General features: G+C 40.2%; 1 protein-coding gene and 1 pseudogene across 4 annotated transcripts in view; both read left to right on the forward strand.

The window, feature by feature from the left end:
* Positions 1 to 21474, forward strand: part of NMD3 (NMD3 ribosome export adaptor) — a 138324-nt gene that overhangs the window by 85337 nt on the left and 31513 nt on the right. Inside the window, exons 1-4 of one of the 3 annotated variants that reach the window (XM_082458414.1) lie at positions 15761 to 15877; positions 16437 to 16493; positions 17601 to 17735; positions 20860 to 20956. In XM_082458414.1, the coding sequence (XP_082314540.1) occupies positions 16450 to 16493; positions 17601 to 17735; positions 20860 to 20956 (276 nt within the window). In that variant the 5' untranslated portion in view covers positions 15761 to 15877; positions 16437 to 16449. Of the gene's footprint in view, positions 1 to 15760; positions 15878 to 16436; positions 16494 to 17600; positions 17736 to 20859; positions 20957 to 21474 lie in introns of those variants that run through there. The other 2 variants (XM_082458413.1, XM_082458415.1) reach the window with 2 other exon arrangements.
* LOC309659138 (small ribosomal subunit protein uS2 pseudogene) lies at positions 13219 to 15665 on the forward strand (annotated as a pseudogene). The gene has a single exon. The product of its transcript is annotated as a small ribosomal subunit protein uS2 pseudogene (transcript).

The following is a 21474-nucleotide window of genomic DNA, read 5'->3' on the forward strand; positions in this document are numbered from 1 at the left end:
ATTTCATAATAGTAACAGTTATTAATGCTAGAACTGTTAATGAAAAAGATAGTGTGCGTGTTTCTAAGAGTTCTTTTAATATGAGGATCATTCACAACTTTCTCTTTAGGGTCGGGAGTAGTTAAAAGGTAATATGACAACATTAAGCAAAATATTAGTTGCTGTTGTTTATTTTTACAAAAGACCAAATGGAGTAAAGACACCCTCTAGTGGAAGGTTAGGTCCTTTCTACAATCAAACTGAAAGAACAGAAAATCTATCCACAGTTACATTGCAATTGCGATGTGGAGATTTTGCTTTCTTTCTGAACAATAGAATCAATAACAGAATTAAGAAATTAATTCCCTTATGTAAGAAATTAATTCTCATTCATATGTTCTTTTTTTAAATAAATTTAATTAATTAATTAATTTATTTATTTATTTTTGGCTGCGTTGGGTCTTCGTTGCTGCGCGCAGGCTTTCTCTAGTTGCCACGTGCGGGCTTTCTCTAGTTGCCGCAAGCAGGAGCTACTCTTCGTTGCGGTGCGCGGGCTTCTCATTGCGGTGGCTTCTCTTGTTGCAGAGCACAGGCTCTAGGCACGCGGGCTTCAGTAGTTGTGGTGCACGGGCTTAGTTGTTCTGCGTCATGTGGGATCTTCGCGGACCAGGGCTTGAACCCGTGTCCCCTGCATTGGCAGGTGGATTCTTAACCACTGTGCCACCAGGGAAGTCCGATATGTTCTTCCTGAATGAATTTTATTTATTTTAATTACTTCTAGGGTGCATTATCTTGTAAATAGGAATAACCAAATTGTCACGGTCCAGGAAATCTGTTGTTTTCTATTTTGAAAAAAAGGGTTAGTCACTCTGTATTGACAAATAAATCTACTCTTCCTCACAAGTTTATACAAATAAATATTGACTTGTCAATAGATAATCTGAATGTGTTATCAAAATTTCCTTTAATTTTATAAAAGAAATTAATATTTGAGAGAGAATAGTTTGCAAAGTTATCAAAAGATCTAATAGTAAATATCTAGAAAAATAAGATGTTGACAGAAATGCTTATTTTATGACTTTCAGTGTCAAGGTGCTTGAGAAAGAGAGAAAAGAATGAAGGGACTGAGTGTGTAGAGCTGGTGGTGGTGGCGGGCAGGAGATTATACTCTCAGAGTCTAGCCCAGGGTCTTGTTCACAGTGGAAATCAATAAACATTCTTGATTGGAGGTGAGACAAGTTGTTCCCTAACCAACTGAAATAAAATCTCTTCTGGATGAATTGCTAAGATGTTTGGGGTGCTAAAATATCTGTAAAATGCAAAAATCCATTGTTTCATTGATTTAAAACTGTCCTGTAAGACTTACATGTTGACATTCCCTTGGTTTTGACAAAAGGAATACTGAAATACAATGGTGGAAAGATGGTCTTTTCAACGAATGGTTCTGGGCCTATTGGATAGCCATCTGGACAAAAAAAATGAATCTTAGCTTCTACCTTACACCATAAAGAAAAATCAATTCCAAGTGGATTGCAGATCTAAATGTGAAAGGTAAAACAGGAAAGCTTCTAGAAGAAAACACAGGCACCTTAGGGACAGCAAATATTTCTCAAACTGGACATGAACAGCACTAACCACAAAGGAAAAGGTTGATAGGTTGTACTAACTGAAAATTAAGTACTTCTCTACATAGGGCTTCCCTGGTGGGGCAGTGGTAAGAATCTGCCTGCCAAGGCAGGGGACATGGGTTCGAGCCCTGGTCCAGGAAGATCCCACATGCCACGGAGCAACGAAGCCCATGCACCACAACTACTGAGCCTGCGCTCTAGAGCCCGCGAGCCACAACTACTGAGCCCACGTGCCACAACTACTGAAGTCCACGTGCCTAGAGCTCATGCTCCGCAACAAGAGAAGCCACCGCAAGGAAAAGCCCGCACACCGCAACATAGAGTAGCTCCTGCTCACGGCAACTAGAGGAAGCCCGTGCGCAGCAACAAAGACCCAATGCAGCCAAAAATAAATAAATAAAATAAATAAATTTTAAAAATAACTTCTCTACATAAAAGACACCACTAGAAGACATTTGCAATACATATAGTCAATAAGGGACTTTTATCAAGAATACGTAAAGAAGGGACTTCCCTGGTGGCGCAGTGGTTAAGACTCTGCGCTCAGGGAACTAGATCCCACGTGCATGCCGCAACTAAGACCCAGCGCAACCAAATAAATAAATATTTTAAAAAAAGAATACGTAAAGAATTCCTACAAATCAATAAGAAAATGAACACAGTAGAAAAATGACCAAAAGACTTAATAGGGACTTTATAAAAAAAAGACATTCTATTGATTGATAAACTTATGAAAATGTGTTCAACTTTCTTAGTCATCAGGGAAAGAAAACTTAAATCACAGTGTGACAGCACTATAACTAACGGTATCCTGGTAAATATTCGACAATTGGCTTTCCAGAGTGTCAAAAAAGTGTGTATGTGTGTATTCACACCGACTTGACAAATGTGAATAATAGGCTCAGACTGACTGGACAACCAGAAGAAGACAACATTTGGGTAAATCAAACAAGGTTTACATATTTAAAGGTGCAGCATGAAGTCAGAGCAGGTAGGCCGTGCAGTAGATAGATCAGCTCTCATTTCCTATTAATGGACGGAAGTCCTTTCACTTGAGGGCCCCTCAAAGGGGCCACACCAGCAGATACACAGTTGGGGGTGGTAAGTTTGAGCAAATGAGGCTCACATCAGACCTTGCAAAGATCAGCTGCCTCCTTCAGACCTAGTCTTGCATACATGGTGCTAAAGCAGTCCAAGATGTGGTCTTGGTCTTGCCTGGGTACACACTGGAGACAACTGCACCCTGGCCAGGTGTACTGCATCTATCAGGGAGTCATAGTACACACCCCAGGTTTGCAAGAGTACATAGGGCTCCATTGGGCTGGATATAATCCTGAATTCCATGCCGTGGAGCTAGAGTAAGGATCTGTCACCCATATGGCCCTGGGAGTCATGCTAATGTACCCTTGGGCCAGTTTTAGGATCTGATCTACAAGTCCAGACTTATGGTGACAAGGAATCATGAGATTGAAGAAGGAAAAAAAGACTGCAAAATATATGCCCCAACCATAGACGGTCCGATTATGTAGTCACTAAGCATTGTAAGACAACTCTTCTACATCATAATATTTTACATGTGTTTTTATTTTGCTTATTTGTTTTTGCCTTCTAAACCTACGCATTGAGATATGAGAAGGTTTCTGTCTAGCCATCCTTCATCATCTGGGGGCATCCTTTCAACAGGTGAAACACCCTTTTGCTTTGGGTGGTGTCCTTCCTTTCAACTCAGTTTTGAATGATAGAATGCCAAATTGCAGCGTCGCAATGAAATCCCTGCAGTCTGGGCTTAATCCATGACATTTTAATTAGGGAAGAATTACTAGACGTTACACGTCTCTGCCTAAAGCTTAATCTACCTTACCTGCTCCTTCATGCTGAAACCCTTACTCACCCTGGATCATTCTGCTGAGGCAGAGAGCTGATTTAGATCAGGAGCCAGGCTCAAACCCTGGCTTTACCATCTACTGGGCTTGTGATCTTCAGTAAGTCCCATAGACCTCTAGCTTTGCTTTCCTCATCAGTGAAGTGGGATTTAACCTACCTCATGAGTTTGTAGCGACAGTTCAGAGAATGTTTGTAACCTTGCCTTGAACGGTGCTTGACAGTCTGTGCTCAATAAATATAAATTGAGTCTAAATCTGACAGTTCAGTATTTGAAATATCTCATGTGTAAAAATTCTTTATTGTCTATAATTTTTACTGACATGCATGGGTTTTACTGAAAAGTCTCTAATTTCAGCAATAAAATAATTGCTAGGATTTTAGAGGATGAGTTTGTTGTGCTCTGAACAGACATTAAAGTGCTTGCAGCTAAAAGCATTTCCTTGTATGTGAACTTCAGGCTTGCGACTACATGCCAAGCAACTCACGAATCAATATCATATTCTGGGCCACCACTTACCCTCTTGGAAGCTTTTTCAGAAAATTAGTAAGTGTAACCAAGAATTTGTTGAACTCAAGTAAATTTTCACTGAGCTGTTTGATTGCTCAGTCTTTTAGACGGATTAAAGGTTATTAGAGAGGGGCCGTGCTTGACAGTGCTGCTGATGGACGAGGAAGCAATAAGCCTGCACAGTAATGAAGAGAAGGAAAATCATGCCATAGAGGGATTAAGATTTTAATTGGTTTCTCAAGGCACTTGCAGACTCTATTCAGGAGCTAATTCTGAATTTTAAAAGAATATTGAAAGAGTGCAATCACGACCATTTAGGGCTTTCTGTTTTACATTTATAAACATTAATTGAATGCATCACCACTGTCTAAAAATAGCCCAATAAACATTTACCAAGAACATCTGGCTATTAGACTTTTTAATGCATCCAGCTATGTTAATTTTGGCAATGAATGTGCAAATTGCTAAGCTTGTTTAGGGATTCTAAACTTGGAAGGGGCAAAGGTTGGGGAGTAGGAGGTAGTTCTTTGAAAATTAGCAAGAAAGGGACTGGACTGTAGTGGTCAGTGGCTCAAACTCTGACTCAACCTCTGGTTACTGCCCCATCTCCTTCATCTGCCCACATGATCTAGGCTCTGCTGATTACAGGTGCCAGCTCTGAACTTCTGAGTTAATGATGCAAAGAATCAGGACTGCAGGAAGCCTTATGGTAGCCACACAGAGTTCCTAGGGAAGCAGGGACTGAGGTTCTAGCAGCAGTAGCTGTGTCTGCAGGGCAGGCTGCAGTGTGTATCCTGTGGGAGTGATGTCTGTGTGGTTTTGACTGGATGAGTTGGCTCTGCTGTGTGATTTTGGGTGGTGTTCCTGGCTGCATGACTCTGAGTCTTGTCCTCCACCTTCCTTTGGATTCCGAGGCCTACCAAGAGCATGTCACAAATTCCTTTCTGCTAACTAAGCCACAGTCAGTTTCTCATGCTTGTATTTAAGAATATTATACGATAAAGCAATTCATTCAGTTTTTTAAAAGCCAATGTTAGACATTGTCAAAAATTCCCCTGCATTGGATTTGCTGTAGTACACACCACTTTGAGTCCTCCCTTATAAATTATAAGCTCCTGGGAATTCCCAGGCGGTCCAGTGGTTTGGACTCTGCTCTGTCACTGCCATGGCCCGGGTTCAATCCCTGGTCAGGGAACTAAGATCCCACAAGCCACACGGTATGGCCAAATAAATAAATAAATAAATTGTAAGCTTCTTCATAAATAAAGTGGGAGAAGAGAAAATATGAACAGAATTCATACAAGTTGGGTTTCTTCATTTTTCCCCTCATTATCAAAGTAATACATCATCCTATCTTTTTAAAACAGTATTTTTAACAGAGTAATAATTATAGAGGAATTCTTTAACAAACTTATAGGATCAAAGAAAAGGCAAAGGTCAGGGGGAAAATGGCTGGGTCATAGGGCACATCTAGTTTGCCTGAGTCCTTGACATACCATGCTGACAGGAAAATGCATATTCCGTAATGTTTAGAACAGTGGGGTAGCCTGGTGAGAAAGACAAAGGAGACTTTTCCCTTTCCTTCTTTTAACACATGCCAATTAGTAAATGTTGTTTACTTTGGGCAAAACATTGTGCTAGCAATCTGAAGAAACTCAAAGAAGTACGACTCACCTGACTGCCCTTCAAGGAAACTCATTCATTCACTTATTCATTCATTCATCTTTCAAATGTTTATTAGACTCTCCTGTATTAGACCTGATGGATATAAAGGCCTACAAGGTACAGTCCTTGTCTATTGAGGCTTATGGTTAACAGGTATAATCATCCACATGACTAGAGACCTGTGTGGCCTTGTGACACACAGGCACCTATTAGATATATTTATATATATATATATATTTTTAGCTTATTTATTTTTGGTTAACATTTTAAGCATGTACAACCAATTATCATAACCTGTGGTGTTTTTTTGAAATTGATATTCATTGCGTATCTTGAGTTTACAGATTTAAGCAGTATATAATCAGAAAAGTTATAAATAAACTCGGATTATACAGGCAAAGGTATGTTCCCAAAGGTGACACGTACATTATTAAAAGCAGGCATCTAAAATTGTGACCGAGCTCTTTTTAAAATGCAGAAATGTTATGTTACACTTTTTTTAAAAAATGAAGAGATTATCTATACACTTTAAATATCAGATGTGGCTTATATCAGAGACGGATGACAGCTATAGGACTGCACTCATCAAAGCCAATTACCTAAGATTTTTCTTGTTACCTAAACAATAGCAATGGCGTTAGAAGAAAATTACACCTGCATTTTAATTGCCAATCTAGCATTAAGCTAGTTCTACAAAAAGGTAATGCAACCGAAAGACTTCCAAACTCCAAATTAAAAATCTGTTAGGCTCAGATTAAATTATGGAATGTTGCAGATGAAAAATAAAGATACAACTGGATTACTGAATGGAATAAAAAATTGCTGACATTTCTCTGAACATTGGAACTACTAAATTTCATTTCTTTAAATATTTCCATTATTTTTTCTTAGTGGTGTGAGTTATCTCAAATCGCTTACAAAGTTATTCTCTACAAAGCACTTTTGTTTGCTGCTGTTCAGATAGAACAAAAACTATTCTGCATTAACTTAACAATATATTTATATTTGTTACAAGATTTTATCATGATGGATATCTAATAGTTTTTCCATTAAAACAAAACAGTAAAATATTTTTGTTCCATTAGCACTGCATCTTAAAAATGTTAACATTAAATACAAAGAACCGGGCTTCCCTGGTGGCGCAGTGGTTGAGAATCTGCCTGCCAATGCAGGGTACACGGGTTCGAGCCCTGGTCTGGGAAGATCCCACATGCCGCGGAGCAACTGGGCCCGTGCACCACAACTACTGAGCCTGCGCGTCTGGAGCCTGTGCTCCGCCACAAGAGAGGCGGCGATAGTGAGAGGCCCGGGCACCGCGATGAAGAGTGGCCCCTGCTCGCCGCAACTAGAGAAAGCCCTCGCACAGAAACAAAGACCCAACACAGCCAAAAATAAATAAATAAATTTAAAAATAAATAAATAAATAAATAAATAAATACAAAGAACCATTATCTTATTTGGCTATTAGACAATGAGTTGGAAAAACCTACAGTTCTATGTTTCTCCTTTACTCTCACACTACTGCCACACTCATAACACTTCTGACACTTCCGGTCACCAAATGTTTGCATTTTTTTTCCCCACACCAAGCAATTCTCCAGGAAACCAGCTGGGTTTATGATTTAATTGAATTCTGGCACTGTCTACCTGGAGATAGAGTCAGATTCCACAGGTTAAGGGTTCAATCCCACAAAACTGCTCCTGTCCCACTTCAGATGTCAGTTTCAAGTACGAGGTCCCTAGGTTACCGACGTCCATCTGACTTGGCTACAAATAGGAGGTTCTCACAGCTCCCTCTTTGGGTATTATTAATTTGCAAAAGTGGCTCACAGAACTCAAGGAAACAGGTTTACCAGTTTATTAAAGCTATAATAGAGGATATAGGTGAACAGCCAGATGAAGATACATAGGGTGAAACCTGGGAGGGTCCTGAGCACAGGAGCTTCTGTCCCCATGACGTGGGGTGTGTCAACCTCCCGGTATGGTATGTGGGTGTTCACCCACCTGGAAGCTCTGTGAACCCCTAACTATCGGGATTTTATGGAGGCTTCCTCACATAGGGATGGTCAATTATTAACTCCATTTCCAGTCCCTCTCCCTTCTCTGGAGGATGTGTGGTGAGGTTGAAAATTCCAAAATGCTAATCATGGCTTGGTCTTTCAGATGGCCACCCTTCACGCAGGAGCCAGCCAGAAGCCTCCCCAGAGTTTCCTGAACGGAATGAAAGATGCTCCCAGTGTCTTACCACTTAGGAATTTACAAGGGTTTTAGAAGCCCTGGGTCAGGGATTGGCGATGAAGACCAAATATACATTTCTTATTATAAATCACAGATATATTTTAAATCTCTTACTAGAGAGAAAGCCTATGAAGAAAATGCAGAATTTCTTGAAGTTGAAAGGTTGAAGAACCCCCCAAAGGCAAAATCCAATCAAGTGGTTTAGCAGCCTAGAAGGAGGTTAAAGACACTTGAATATCTTAAGACCTGAGTCAGAATGGGCTTCCTCTCTTTCTAGGTATTGTACTGATGACAAATTGAAATTATAGTGGAGGGATCACAGTTCAGGTATACAAAAATGGGGTTGGGCGGCCATAGAGTTTCTGGTCTCAGACATGTCCCTGAACCACTGAGAAATGAACATTCTTTAAACTGTACCAGATCCAAGGACACAACCAGCTGTATTCAGAACAATACCTACCAAGTGCAACTTTATGTTCTCAAGGTCTCCCCTTATAACTGTGAAACCATTTCAGACCCCAACCATTCCTTACTTAACAATCACCCTTACTTCTTGCCAGCTCCAATTATAATTCTTGATAAACAACTCATGTAATTAACTGTAACCTCGTGGTTTTTGCCTTTATAAGCCTCTCCCAGTTTGTAGACTGGTGGAACACAATTCAAGTGCTTCTTGGATCTGTGTCTCATGGGATGCAGTCCTAACAAACTCCAAATGAACACCTTTTTATTTCAATCAGGTCTCCATTTCATAGGATTGTTGTGAAAATTAAACAGTGAGTGTCAGGTGTCTGGCTTATAGGAGGTAACTTAAATACTTACTCATTTTTCTTTTCTCTAGGAGCTTAAGATCTAGTTGGGATGATAAGCTGTAAACCCCTGAAGAGGTAAAGAAAAATCCAAGATTTAAGCCACAATTCACATGCAGTGAGGTGGCTGGAGAAGATGATTTTTAATGTCATGTCCAGCTCTAAACATCGATTATTCTATGACAGCTGTATGAGAAGTGTCATGGGGGCAGTGCATGATGAATTGGCAGTTGGGAGGTGCAGACAGTAAGCGCTCTGAGGTCAAAGAAGGGAGCAACTGCCTTGGGCTGGGATGGTTTAGGAAGACTATTAAAAAATTCTGAGCTGTCTGAGCTAGAACAAAAGTCCAATTCAGTTAGGAGAGTGACTGGCAAGGGTCTGCTTATAATACAAATTTAGCCCAAGCTGAGGAGAATAAGAAACATAAAATATTGTAGAGAAAGAAGAAAGGAAAAGGCAGTATCAGCAATTTGGTTTCTGAAACACACAGAGAATATAAAGCAGCTATCCTGTTTTTCATCCTTATAATAGTCTTATAATAGGTGAAGTGTATCAGCCCTGCTGAGAATCTCCTGAGTGAGGAATCTGTTAGAAGTGTGTTTGGTTACAAATAATAGAAAACCTGGCCAATGGTGGCTTACACAAATAAAGTGTTTTTATTTTTTTCTCCTTCAAGAGAAAGAACTCCAGGGTTGGTGCCACCACATAATAACACAGCCAAGACACAGGCTCTTTCTAGCTCTCTTCTGCCTCACCATACTCTGCTTGATAGCATTTGCCCTTATTGCTCTTTGCCTTATGGTCAGGAGATGGCTGCTGTGCCTCCAGGCATCACATTTGCATTCCAGACAAAAGGCAGACAAAAGGGCAAAGGAGCAAAGAGTGAGGGCAAAATGGCCCACCCACTGAGTCTGTGCCTTTTTATTAAGAAAGCTAAAGTTTTCTGGAAGATTGCCCAATAGATTTCTCCTTGTAAACTGCTGGCCAAAACTGTGTCTTGTGGTTGCTCCTAGTGGTAAAGAGACTGGGGAGAAGGGGAATGTGGATGGGGTTAAGTCAGCCAACTGACGATGAAGAAAAAAGTGTTGAAGGCTTGTGAAAAAAATTACTACAAATTCAATTTTCTTAGTAGTTATCAGGTTATTCAAACTATCTACTTCATTTTGTGTGAGTTGTGGTAGTTTGTGCTTTTTGAGGAACTGGTCTATTACACCTAAGTTTTCAAATTTTTGCGTGGAAATTTTTTAGTAGTATTCCCTTATCAATATCCAACTATTTCCCAGATGTCTAACTCTTCAGGATATTGAGAAACATTGTATATGTCATCGATTTTTAGTTGCTTGTAGAGATCTCTCTCAGAGCCATCTGGTTGCTCCAATCCAGATGAAGCTCCCTTTGTGTAGCATATAATTATCCCCTTGGGATTTTGCTTAACTTTTCTCATGTCTCCTGAGTCCTGTGTCTTCCTTTTTCTTGGTTTACATCTGTCAGTAACTTCCTCAGAAGGGTGAAACTAAGAATATCTTTATTCAATCCTCACACTTTATTGACAGTTTGGTCTAGGATAAAATTCAAGGTTGGAAATAATTTTTCTTCAAAATTTTCTAAGTATTTCTTCATTGCCTTCTTGTTTCTGGTGTTGCTGTTGAGAAGTCTGAAGGTATTCTGATCTTGATCCTCTGTATGTGACCTGTTTTTTTCTACTTGGAAACTTCAAGGATCTTTTCATCACTAGTGTTCTAAGCCTCATGACAATGATCTCTGGTGTGTACCAGTTTTTTCCATTTTGATGAGAATATGGTGGATTCTTTCAATCTGTACATTCTTGTCCTTATGTTCTACAAAAATATTCTTGTATTATTTCTTCAATAATAATAATTTTTATAGTAATTTGGGAAGTTTATTAGGAGGTCATGGTTCAGCTAACTGAAAAGTATCCTAAAGTAAATCAGCTACAGAGCCAGACATTTTAGAAAGTGCTTTTTTCTGACATCCAAATTTGCTTACCTACACTCCCTGTACATCCTTGGCAACTCCCCTGAAACTCAACTTCAGGTGTTATAAAATGCCGACATAGGCAAAGTAAGTTTATTTCTAAACAGTTTTGGCAGGAAAATTCTCCCCATCACCTCCAGACAAGTACAGTTTTGTGTGTCTTTTCCATTCTTGCTACAGGAGTGAAATAGAAAACAGAGCACCAAGCATCTTTGAGATCATCTGAGAGGAAGAGGTGAGCAGACTTTTAGGACCAATGAGACACCGACATGGTAGCAATTACTGAAAAGAAGGATCAGAGCAAAAATGTCAGTTTCATATCCCCCAATTCTTAGTTCATTGGGACCCAGTGCATATTTTTATTTTTCATTTTTTAATTTTTATTGGAGTATAGTTGATTTACAATGTTGTGTTACTTTCTGCTGTACAGCAAAGTGAATCAGTTATACATATGCATATATCAACTCTTTTTTAGATTCTTTTCCATATAGGTCATTATAGAGTACTGAACTGTACTGTGCTATTCAGTAGTCCTTATTAGTTATCTATTTTATATATAGTAGTTTTATTGTTGAAAGTTATTTTGGTGCATCTAAATTTGTTCATGCTTTTTTCTTTGTTCATCTTCTCTTTTATAATACCTATAAAATTTATTTTTGTAAAATATTTCCTCATCTACTATTATAGTAGTTCTCTCCCATCACTAACATCTAAAGCGAGAAGTCAGTGATTACATCTTTGAAAAACTACGGTAGAACATTACAAATTTAATCTCCGATATTTTGCAATTTGCAAAAGTGGGGAAATTTCTCAAGTACTATTATAGTAATTTTATTATTTTATTTTTTCTGTTTTATTTACTGGGATTCTATATGAGAGTTTATTTGTATTTTTAAAACTTTTTGTTAAGTATAATACACATGCAGACACATGCATGGATGTTATAGGTGAATGAATTTCACAAAATGAACACTCAAATTTTATTTTGTTTATAATTTCTTTATCTGTAAATTAAGAGTGAAGCAAGATCACAAGTGTGATGTTTCAAATTCTATACATTGGATGTATCAAATACTAACCATTCCTTGCCATTTAACTCAATTGCTGTTAAGGAGCTTCACCTGAGAATAACATAACTGTCCATAACAGCTTTTTATAGTTTACTAAGCACTTCTTTTTGCAGCTTACTAACATTTCTACATACCTTATCTCAGTCATTTCTCACTACTTTATGAGGGACAGATTATCACATAGTTTTAGAAAGAAGGAACCAACAAGGGCCTACTGTATAGCACAGGGAACTATACTCAATATCTTGTAATAATCTATAATGGAAAAGAATCTGAAAAAGAATATATATATATATATGTTTTTATATGAATAACTGAATCACTTTGCTGTCCACCTGAAACTAACACAAAATTGTAAATCAACTACAATATATTTCAATAAAAATTAAAAAAAAAAAAAAAAAAGAAGGAAACTAAGGCTCAGAGAGGTGAAGCAACCCCTTGGGGGCAGAGGGTCTATAAGTCACAAGTCATGGACATGAAGCAAGGCCCTGAGAGTCCAGGTCTAGTATCAATTCTATAGATAAACTGCTTTTGCATGGTGCATCCCAGATCCCCTTTCAGGAATGAAGGACTTATTCCTCTGAATGATTTATTTCTTATTCCTGCTGCTGGCAGAAAGCTCTGAGTCTCACCCACTTCTGGGACTGCCTTGGCTGAAGAGGGAAACCTCACCTGAGGTTACGCCTCCTTCCTTGAGCGGTCACATCCAATGACTCATCAATGAACAACGGCCCAGCCCCCTCAAGAAAACTCTCAAGTCATCTCAGCTTCAGAACTTCCGGCATTATGGCTGGTGAGGCCTCCATCAGACTGCAAGGCACCTCGGCTTCTCCTTCTGCCCACTTGTGGTTCCCTTCCTTCCTTTGCACAGGTGTTGATTCTAAGTGCACTCCCTAATAAACCTCTCCTGCGCTAATCTCCAACCAATGAGATCTTGATTTCCCACACGTGCTATCACATTTGATGGTGTGAAAAAAACCACACTCTGCATCTTTAAATTCTGTGTAGAATTTCAGTGATTAACAGATATGAATGGAGCATTTACTACTTGCTAGGTATTGAAGATATTTAAAATTAATAAAACTCTACTTTTAAAACACTTATTCAGTCTGTCTCCAAGAAAGTTATGTTTTAATCTAAAACAAAACAGATGAAAATCAATATTTATATTTACCTTAATTGCTTGAGAAAGAGATTTTATGGATTCTGATCTAAACTTTTTTTTTTTTTAATGAGTTTGTGGATGATGAATCTGGTGGACCTGTAACTTCCTAGGAGGTCTGAATTTAAGTTTGTAAAAACAAATGAAAGCTAAGATTCGAATAAGGACAGATATCCGGAATGTACGGACTACGGTACAAGAGAACACATTTTTTCAAGGTGAGATTTGAGGATTAAATAAAAAGTGCAAAATGAGTTTCTCTCAGGTGTAATTTGCGTATATTATCCCACTGTGAGACCAGTTCTAGCAAGGTCATCCTGGTTTGTGGCAGACATTTAACAGCAAACACTTACTTCTCACATCTGGAGATCTTAGTACTGAGGGGTGGGAAGTGGGAGGAGAGATATAGGTACGTATTTCATTTATCAAAAGCCTGTGAATCAACTATACTCCAAAAAGAAAAAAAAGCCTGTGGCCTTTCTGCATTAACCAGAGAGGGGTCCATATGGCGGCGTTGTTCTGGGCTCCCCCTTGTAACTTACAGGGAAAATTTCACAATAACCGGAGCCCTTGATGTCCTGCAAATGAAGAAGGAGGATATCCTCAAATCCCTCACAGCAGAGCCCACTTAGGTGGCACCAACCTGACTTCCAAATGGAACAGCACATCTACAAAAGGAAAAGTGATGGCATTACCTCATAAATCTGAAGAGAACCCGGGAGAAGCTTCTGCCAGCAGCTCGTGCCATTGTCGACACTGAAAACCCAGCAGATGCCAGTGTCATGCCCTCCAGGAATGCGGGCCAGCGATCTGTGCTGAAGCTTGCTGCTGCCACGGGAGCCTCTCTATTGCAGGTGCTCCAACCACTCCCGGCAGCTTCACTAACCGGATCCAGGCCGCCTTCCGCTGTGTGTTGTGCGGTTATCAGGGTGACCACCAGCCTCACAGAGGCGTCTTATGGTAACCCGCCTACCGTTGCTCCACGTCACACAGACTCTCCCCCTGCGCTGTGTGGACACTGCCATCCCTGCAGCGCGAGGGGCGCTCCCGGCGGGTCTGATGTGGTGATGCTGGCCTGGGGATTGTGCGCCTGCGCGGCTCCGTCTCAGGTGCGCGCTCATGGGAGGTCAGGTCCCATCTCTGCTTCTACAGGGATCCTGAAGAGACTGAAAAGGAAGAGCAGGCGGCTGCTGAAAAGGCTGAGACCCCGGAGGAATTTCGGGGTGAATGAGCCGCTCCAGGTCCCGAACTTATTGCTACTCAACCCGAAGTTGCAGACGGGTCTGAAGGCGCAGGTGGCCTCAGCACCTTCCAGCAGCATCTCCTGAAGGACCGCGGCACGCAGCCAGCCTCTGAAGGCCAGTCTGCAGCTGCCGCTGCTCAGACCACTAAATGGGGAGAAACAACCAGAGTGGTCTCAAAGCTGCTCTTCCACAGACTCCTAAACAGAAGATGGAAATAAGGTCGATGGAAAGTAAAGTTTCTTTAAAAAAAACAAAAAAAAGCCCACGAATAGGAATAGCTGACCTGAGCCTCAGAAGGGCTGGCAGCCTGGTATGGTGGTACATGTACACAGAGTTAGACAAACTGTTGTTCAGGTCCTGGTTCTGCCACTTACTTGCTACAGAACTCTCAGCAAATTACCTAGTTTTTTGGAACATCAGCCTCATCTGTAAAACATAAGCTCCATTAAGGGCAGGGACCACGTCTGTGTCGATCCAGTGCCTAATAAGACTGGCACTGTGGCACTTGGTGCCAAATCAAACAGGGTATGGAAGGAGTGTATTGAGAAAGAAAAAAGGAACAGCCCCTGACATTCAGAAGCTGGCCTGTACTCACAGGTAGGCCAGCAAAGGAAGATTAGTTCCTGCAGGACCTGCCAGTTGGTTTGAAAGGCTGCGTGCTTAGGAATGTGACAGGTTATGTCAGGGTCAGATCCTGAAGGGTCTTTTTTCTATGCAGAGAAACTGGAAATAATCCAGAGTGGAGACCACTGAAGGATTAAAAGCAGGGGAGAGTAACAAAATCAAATTTGCAGTTTAGAAGGATGGATTGGAGTGTGGAAATAAGGAGAAGGAATGGGAGACTACTTAAGTACCCTACGCAAGAAATGGGAGGCCTTCTTTAATGACATTCTATAAGGCGACCTTGCTTATTCCTTGAAATTTGGGGCGAGAAGACAGAAAAAGAATATGGTTGCACTCTTCAAATATTTGAAATTCTGTCATAAGAGAGTGATTAGACTCTTTCTGAGCTGCTCTAGGATCAAGGTATAAAGTCATAAGAAAATATTAAGTGCACTATGGGGAAGCACATTCTAATAATTAGAGTGGTCTGAAAATAACATAGACTTCTTCACAAATAGTTATTTCTTACATTTCTTTCTTTCATCTATTCGACAAATATTCCTTGGAGCAGTTAGGATGTGGCAGGTATTAGGCATATAACGGTGAACAAAATAGACAAAGGCACTGCCCTAGATGGAGGTTACTCTAATTTTTGTCCAATGTGGTACCGTTTATAGATAACTTTTATATAATCATTTAACCAAGAAGCAAGCTCCCAATAGGGGTATCTGAGAAGTGGCTCTGAGTGAACTCTGGCCAAGAAGATCGGGAAGGACGATAACCAAATAGAAGTGTGTGAGTCTCAGGCGCCATAGGACGAGAGAGCCAGAGAGCCCGCTGCCTTCTCTCCCTGATCTTTTCCACCAGCCTGGCCTCCGCCCCGCCCCGCCCTCCTCTCGCCAGCACCCTCCCCTTTCTCGGTCCCCCACCCGCCGCTGTGATTCGCGCTGTCGGCCCGCGAGATTACGAGCTCTTCTCTCGCGATATCTTCAGAGTACTGGAATCAGCTGTGGTGGGCACTAACTGGGCGGTAGGAGCTCATCCTGCTGCAGTTTTTCGGCACCTCTGGATCTGGCCCAGAGGCGCTAAGTAGGTTCTGGGGGCCGAGACCCGGCTTGCAGTCGTGCGGAGTCCCTAAGGAGAGAGGGGGACGGACTCCCTGGGCTCGGGGCGACCTCGGGCCGCGTGCGCGCAGCGTGTGTGCCGCCGGCGGGAGCCCGCGTGAGGTCTCACCCGCGGGGTGCGGGGTCGGGGTGGGGTGGGGTGGGTGGCCTACAGGTGCGGTGACACCGCCCGCGGACTCTTACAGTGAGGTTCGAGGCACGCCCGCGGCAGGGGTGAGGGCGTGGGGTGTCCGGTGCGGCCCCGGCCCCCTCTGGCCCCTCTTTGGGTTCGCCGGGGTTGGCGCCCAGGTGCCGCCTGAGGTCAGCGCGCAGTTTAGTGGCTCGAGGGTCTTGCAGACGGGAACCTCCGGAATTCGCTTCGTTTTGTTATTAAAGAAATTACTTTTTCCAAAGGTTCCAGGTGGAATTGGTTTTTCTTATTTGCGGCTTTACGAGGCTTGGCTGCCTTATTCAGAGAGGCAGAAGGAAGATGAGTAAGAGACAAATGTCTTAAATCTTACTATTCTCTCTCTTTTTAAAATCAGGATATGCAGAAAAATGGAGTATATGACAGAACCCGTGAAGCACACGCCTGGACACATGTGAGTCGCATCCTTTTTCCCCCATCCCCCTTAAGTTCAAAAATGTTAAAGTGACTCTTTGAAACTTACTGTGGGGAAAGCTTTTCTTTGCGGGGTGGGGTCGGGGGGATGCTTTTGTCTTAAGTGGGAAAAATGAAAAGCCTTGTTTCCTGAGAAAAACGAGTTCATTTTTCGCTGGGAAGTTTGTGGTAGTAAATACTGGTTTAAGAGTGTTAAAATATTCACTGTACATTCTTCTAGGTTGGCATCAGCCATTGACTTTTAAATTTAAGGTAATTAAAATGTAATAAAATTAAGTATTCAGTTGTTCCGTCTACTACCCACATTTCAAGTCCTCAGTAGTCACATGTGCCTGGTGGTTACCATAGTGGACATCAGAGGTTATAGAACTTTCATTTTGGGTAACGTCAATGATTCTTAAACATTTTGTTTTCCCAGTACACCTAGGGTTATGACACTCCCATCATAGTGAGTCACTAGACATGATACTCTTTCCATCCTCTAAAAATTTTTCTCCTCTGGGTAAATGTTTACATTTTGGCAGTCCCTGTGCTATACTGAGGCTTTAAAAAAAATTTGCCTTTGGACTATAAAGCTGTCTGATGATTACTATTAGCATTTATTTTCCCTCTCTAGACCTTTTGTACATCGGCCATATTTTGAGGCTTTTTGGAATTGCGGCCATCCTTGGGTTTTTTTCACCTCAGTAATCCAAGGTTTTTTAATCTACTGCATCTTTGAAGTCAGTTTTTAAAAAAGTGCAGAGATATTATGGCCTAACTTGAAGGCTTTGGTTTGTTTGTTTTTTATTTTTTTATTATTATTTTTTGTTGACGTATAGTTAATTTTTCAATGTTGTGTTAGTTTCTGGTGTACAGCAATGTGATTCAGTTTTATATATATATATTTTTTCATATTCTTTTCCATTATTGTTTATTACAGGATATTGAATATAGTTACCTGTGCTATACAGTGGGACCTTGTTGTTTATCTATTTTATATATAGTATTATAGTTTGTATCTGCTACTCCCTGTTTGATAGTTTTTTAATTTAACCTGTGCACTTATGAAATCTAATTTGAAAAACGTATGCTTTGTTTATTTAAGCTTGTGCTGCGAATGTGGTGTCCCGATCAGTCCAAATCCTGCCAATATTTGTGTGGCTTGTCTGCGAAGTAAAGTAGATATCAGCCAGGGCATTCCGAAACAAGTCTCTGTATCTTTCTGCAAACAGTGCCAAAGGTACGATGTGGTACTATTTTATCCTGCTTAAAGTTGAGATTTGTATGTGGGAGAGCCACCAGGATATACTGACAATATTTTAAGAGTGTTAAGATATTCACTGTACATTCTTCTAGATTGGCATCAGCCACTGGCCATATGTGGCTTTTTAAGTTTAAAGTAATTAAAATGTAATAAAATTAAGTATTCAGTTCTGTCTGCTACCCACATTTCAAGTCCTCAGTAGTCACATGTGCCTGGTGGTTACCATAGTGGACATCAGAGATTATAGAACTTTCATTTTGGATAACGGCAATGATTCTTAAACATTTTGTGTTCCCAGTACACCTAGGGTTATGATACTCCCATCATAGTGAATCACTAGACATGATACTCTTTCCATCCTTTAAAAATACATGCAGTAAGCTGCATGTAATAAAGATAAGATACATGTAATAAAGTGCATGTAATTGAGATTTAAGTTTTATTTATGTTGGCCTAGCTAGAGATTTTAGAATTTGCAATTTTGCAGTGTTCTTTTCTAGTTTTCTCTGCTAATTTGGTAAAGTTAGTGCAAAGGTATTTGAATCTGTTCTTTTTCTGTTAAGGGATTAATAGGTTTGATGTATACAATTAATAGATACAAGTTGAGGCTTCCCTGGTGGCGCAGTGGTTGAGAATCTGCCTGCCAATGCAGGGGACACGGGTTTGAGCCCTGGTCTGGGAAGATCCCACATGCCGCGGAGCAACTAGGCACGTGAGCCACAATTGCTGAGCCTGCGTGTCTGGAGCCTGTGCTCCGCAACAAGAGAGGCGGCGATAGTGAGAGGCCTGCGCACCGCGATGAAGAGTGGCCCCCACTTGCCGCAACTGGAGAAGGCCCTCGCGCAGAAACGAAGACCCAACACAGCCATAAATAAATAAATAAATAAAAATGAAAAAAAAAGAAAAATGTTTTAAAAAAAATAGATACAAGTTGATGTTTTTAAGGGTGAGAGCAGATTTTAAAGACATATTACTATTAATTACCATGAAGCTTTTGTTTTCTGCTTCAATCACTAGAAGCCATGTATGATAAAAAGCACCTTATTTTTTAAGTAATTTAGTGGTGTGTTTTAAATTAAAAATCATATGTATTAATGTTCCCATGTAACTAAAATGGCTATAGCTGATGGAAAAACAGTACAGTATATCACATCTAGGATGGTCTGAAATGAAGACTGGATTTTAAGGCAGACTTCTGAAAGTTAATGTTTTGTTCCTTTTGTATTTTCTTTAGTTGCTGGCATAAACAGCTTATGTCTAGGAGGCCATTGAGTAATACAGAACTACCCATAAAATTATATGCCTGTGATTTCGCAAATGGGTTAGGACTGTAGTGACTTTTAACTTTTTTGGGAGGGAGGGTTTCATGAATCCCTTTAAGAATTTAAAAACTGCATCTTCCCAGAAAAGTACATAAAACAAAGACTTGAAACTTGTGTTCTGTTTCAGGGAGTTTATAGTTTGTAAGCTTGTGTGAGGCTTAATCTATAATAAATATTCGCTATTCTTTTTTTTTTTTAATTTTATTTATTTATTTATGGCTGTGTTGGGTCTTCGTTTCTGTGTGAGGGCTTTCTCTAGTTGCGGCAAGTGGGGGCCGCTCTTCATCGCGGTGCGCGGGCCTCTCACTATCGCGGCCTCTCGTGTTGCGGAGCACAGGCTCCAGACACGCAGGCTCAGCAATTGTGGCTCACGTGCCTAGTTGCTCCGCGGCACGTGGGATCCTCCCAGACCAGGGCTCGAACCCGTGTCCCCTGCACTGGCAGGCAGACTCCCAACCACTGTGCCACCAGGGAAGCCCCCTCGGTATTCTTAAGAACGTCGGTGGAGTGAAAAAAACACTGGACAAAGAATCAGGAGACCCAGTTTATCTTGGATTTCTTACAAACTAGCTCTTTTTTTTTTTTTTTTTTTAAGGAATTCCTTTATTTTTATTTTTATTTATTTATTTTTTAAATTTTATTTTTGGCTGTGTTGGGTCTTCATTTCTGTGCGAGGGCTTTCTCTACTTGCGGCAAGCAGGGGCCACTCTTCATTGCGGTGCGCCGGCCTCTCACTATCGCGGCCTCTCTTGTTGCGGAGCACAGGCTCCAGACGCGCAGGCTCAGTAGTTGTGGAGCACGGGCCTAGTTGCTCCGTGGCATGTGGGATCCTCCCAGACCAGGGCTCGAACCCGTGTACCCCGCATCGGCAGGCAGATTCTCAACCACTGCGCCACCAGGGAAGCCCCAAACTAGCTCTTTGATACTCTTGGCCACTTCACCTCTCTAAGCCTTAATTTCCTCATCAGAATGAAGGGGCTTTATTAGATGATATATGAAGCCCTTTTTAACTCCAAAAACATTATTATAACAAAGGGACCTATATAAATAATTTTTTTCAGTGAAACTTTAAAAGTGAAAATCAGAATATTTACTTAACAAGTAAGGGGAAAAAAAGCATTCACATAATACATTTAGAAGTATTATGTATTTAACAAACATTTATTGAGTATTTACTGTATGCTAGGCACTGTCCTAAGTCCTGAGCTGACTGGGCTAAAAAACTTAAAGTACATACATAAGGGATTTAAATTTTAATTTAGTCAGGTTTTATATAAGATTTTAAATTTTACAATTTAAAATTTGAAAAGGGACTTTGAAGTAGATAAATAGTCTGAGCTATTATTGATACATAGTATTAGGTACTAATTTACCTTTTTTGTGTGTGAGAAATAAGCAGTTCTTAAGCATTTTAGATGTACATTATAAACCATTTTAATGCTATTTGGAGGTGATTTTTTCACCTGTGTTTCAAAGTATAGCTTCAAGGAACACTGGGGCATTTTGTCATCCTCACTGGAATGCTTATTGGTGCTTGAAGTAATAAGACCTTTTAATAAGTTATTTCAGATTGACTTTCTTAAATACTCAGGATTTTATCTTTTTAACTACTTGTCTAACTGAAAGTTTTCTGGAACTTTTAATATATATTTGGGTTAAGTGCCTCAGATCAACCTTGGGTATTATTATATTTGATTAATAATCATTGTTATGTCTGCATGTTCACATGGAAATTTTTTTTTCTGAGAGATCCTGAGTTTCAATATATTTTCTCTCAGATATTTCCAGCCACCAGGAACTTGGGTACAATGTGCATTAGAATCTAGGGAACTTCTTGCTTTGTGTTTGAAAAAAATCAAAGCCCCTCTGAGTAAGGTAGGTCAAATAGCTAAAATCAGTTTTTGTGGGGGGTTGTGTGTGTGTGTGTGTGTGTGTGTTTAATCTCTCATTTTCAGATAATCCTTGTTTGAGTAGATTTTCCAAAATAACTATTAAATGCTACTGTTGGTAAGCACACTACTACAAATGCTGTTTTCATTTTTAAAGTTGTATATATTCTTTTTTAATGGAAATGAAAATCTTTCTGCTTTAAAAGATTTAGTATAGAATCAAATTTTTTTCATTCATTATTTGAGAACCTCTTATGTGCAATAATCTTTTCTGAAAATGTTTATATAAAGCCATTGCTAAACATAATTTGGAGGCTATAGTATTAGGGCTACGGTATTCGGTTTTAAAAAAATTGTCATTACTGCTCTGGAAAGAAAATATTTGTGCCTATTACTTAAAGTCAGTGTATAAACATCTTCAAAAAACAAATAGGGTTTGTTAGTGTAGTTAGCCTCTCTACATAACACTTTCAGTTTTCTTTATGCTAAACTTTATGACTTATT

This window comes from Balaenoptera physalus (genome assembly GCF_965194825.1).
Source record: "Balaenoptera physalus genome assembly, chromosome: 4".
Lineage (NCBI taxonomy): Eukaryota > Metazoa > Chordata > Mammalia > Artiodactyla > Balaenopteridae > Balaenoptera > Balaenoptera physalus.